This window comes from Lottia gigantea (assembly GCF_000327385.1).
Source record: "Lottia gigantea unplaced genomic scaffold LOTGIsca_24, whole genome shotgun sequence".
Lineage (NCBI taxonomy): Eukaryota > Metazoa > Mollusca > Gastropoda > Lottiidae > Lottia > Lottia gigantea.
The window spans coordinates 3,427,861-3,430,946 of NW_008708707.1; the positions used below are offsets into that span (position 1 = coordinate 3,427,861).

General features: G+C 35.9%; 1 protein-coding gene across 1 annotated transcript; it reads left to right on the plus strand.

The window, feature by feature from the left end:
* The first annotated feature begins 462 nt into the window (after positions 1-462).
* LOTGIDRAFT_188534 (hypothetical protein) lies at positions 463-1,897 on the plus strand. The gene has a single exon (XM_009055413.1). It carries the CDS (start codon positions 529-531, stop codon positions 1,525-1,527), a length of 999 nt encoding a protein of 332 aa, XP_009053661.1. The 5' UTR covers positions 463-528; the 3' UTR covers positions 1,528-1,897.
* Positions 1,898-3,086: the final 1,189 nt, after the last annotated feature.

Below are 3,086 nucleotides of genomic sequence, written 5' to 3' on the forward strand. Positions count from 1 at the left end.
CAGTATACGAGGACACAAATTGGGCTATGACCGTGACCACATTTTTGTCTTTTATTTCAAACTTGTGGGACATGGGGCATCTGCATGCTGTCCAACCCTATTTTGTCCCCTACTAACAATAAGGACACGACTTCGTTTACAGTGGTCTAAGGGGGGTAATATTAAATAACTGTAGTTTGTAGGCCTAGCGAGAATTAGTCCGTGTTACTCGCGAGATTTTTAGACGGACACGCTGGATTCTACAACAATGCTTTTTGTATAGAGATAATAGTAATAGTAGCCTATATAATAGACAGTTTTCTAACACATTATATTACTCAGAATCAGATTTGTCGCGGACCATATATATAGAAATAATTAGTAGTTAAGAATTTCGGATTAAAAAAGTGCACTAAATAAATTGTTGTCTGAGTCCAGAAACTCTACACCGACCTTGACCCCACCATACGTCATTTGGATGATCGTGGCCTTGTATAATCTAAGCAAAGGACAAATTTACCTCTTCTGTGATTTCTTTTGAAATTAGCAATGTCTGAGCCCGTTAAAGTATTGGTCACCGGTGCTGCTGGTCAGATTGCATATTCATTGTTATACTCTATAGCCAAAGGAGATGTCTTTGGCGATAAACAACCGATTTCGCTTGTTTTGCTCGATATTGAACCAATGATGGCAGTACTGGATGGAGTTGTTATGGAATTACAAGACTGTGCTCTGCCATTACTCGCAGACGTCATCCCGACAGCCGATGAAGCAGCAGCGTTTAAAGATATTGATGTGGCTCTGTTAGTAGGAGCACAGCCAAGACGACAGGGAATGGAAAGAAAAGATCTTTTGAAAGCAAACGTGAAGATCTTCAAGTCCCAAGGTGCTGCTTTGGATGCACATGCTAAGAAAACTGTCAAAGTTGTGGTTGTTGGAAACCCTGCCAATACCAATGCTTTGGTAATTTCTAAATTTGCTCCATCAATACCAAAGGAGAATTTCTCTTGTTTAACAAGACTGGATCAAAACCGAGCACAAGCTCAGGTGGCAAGCAAACTGGGCATTTCAAATGAAAATGTACAGAGAACAATAATTTGGGGTAACCACTCATCAACACAGTTCCCTGATCTAGCTCATGCTGTTGTCCATGTAAATGGTAAACTGATGCCTGCTCAAGAGGCTATTAAAGATGATAATTGGGTGAAGAATGATTTTATTAAGACAGTGCAGACACGCGGTGGGGCAGTCATTCAAGCTAGAAAGTTATCCAGTGCCATGTCAGCTGCTAAAGCTATCTGCGATCATGTAAGAGATTGGTGGTTTGGTACCGGTGAAAGATGGGTTTCAATGGGAATCATTTCTAAAGGTGATTATGGTATACAACAAGGTCTGATGTACAGTTTTCCTGTACAGATTGGTACCGACAAAGTAGTACAGGTTGTACCAGGTTTGACCATTAGTGATTTCGCAAGAGAAAAGATGGATGCTACCCAAGCTGAGCTTGTAGAAGAGAGAGATTGTGCTTTTTTATTTTTAGAAGCTTGACTATGCAATTTATAAGCTGTTCAGTAGGCCTATTGGTATTTAGTGAATACATTGTGACTGTCTTACAGTAGAACATTGACCAAAAATTTGTCTTAACCAGAAGTAAGGTTATATCCAGTATGTTATATCCGGGACTATATTTGTTTGATAAGGATCAGTATATATGTGTGATTTTTTTTTTTTTACAAAGAAAAGTACCGTATTGTTATATGAAGCATCATAGAATATTTTTAAGAAATTTAGCATTGAACCTGAAATTTTGAAATTGAAGTGATTGTTGAATGTAATGTAGATTTTGTTGATTTATACACAATGTACTTATTGAATCCATCAGAGCTTTGTTATGATTAAATGAAAACTCTCAAAAGTTCGTTCTGAAAACTATATGATAGTGCCCAAATTTCATTTTGCAGAATGTAACAAAGTGTTTTATTATATTTCCTGCACCAGCTTTGTGGTATCTTAAGGCGTGCAATGATTGAAAATTTCATGGAATTAATTTTGAAAAAGCATACAACTGAACTCAAGGCACTAACTAGACGTCTGTTAAAGCTTGCCTTCTCATTTATACGTGAGGTTGTTAATCTCTAGCTTAATACCAATTATGGAAAAATACCTATATTTTTTACACAAAATTTCAAGTTTGGTATGACTTCCATATCATTGTTGCAAGACTTTCTATAATACAAGTATTGAAACAATGTATAGGTTGTAAGTCACCTTGGTATAAACCTGATGGAAACTTTATCATATAACATGTAACAAGATATTTGTCAATAGTCGGATAACCTAAATAGTAAATATCAGTTTCTGCTTGAGGACTTATGAATGATAATTTACATCAAGTACATTCCTAGCCAGCCTCTCACAAAAATGACTGGCCTGGAAACGCCCCTGAATTGAATATTTAAATGTGAAAGATAAATTCATTTATTATTTTTCATATATTATGCATTTTCTTGTTGATAACCACTCGTGTGCTCCCTGGGAGACATTTGCCTAATTCCACACTGCATGACTGCAAGAAATGGCCAACTCTTTCTTTTTCTAAAGCTCATGTTTATTGGTTAAAAAAGATGAAGTACTCTAGACAGGTGAAGGCCATTTTTTATGAAATAATTCTTACTAAACATGCATTCATCAGAACATAATTAAATCCACATGATCTAGTCGTCGAGGATCTGAAAAGGTTAACAGAAAATTGGCAATGAGAAATCCTGAAATATTCACTTGATTAATTGACAATCAACTATGGATTGGACAGAATTTATCGTAACATGGATATTTCAATTGGTTGGAATCCTATTTTGGGGATAACAAACATGATTATTAGGATTAGGTATCATAAAGACATTAATTGATTTTTATAATGTCGAACTAGGCTTATGTACTTATACGTTATTGGAATTGTGGAACGAGTTTTTATGCCCAAAACCAGCTAAACCACTATCATAAATAATTGTTGTTGACGCTGTCAACCAAACTTTGATATTATTAAATGAAGACCAATGATTTCATTGGCCAATCTCGCTCTCCCCATGTCTTAATCAGTCATTATT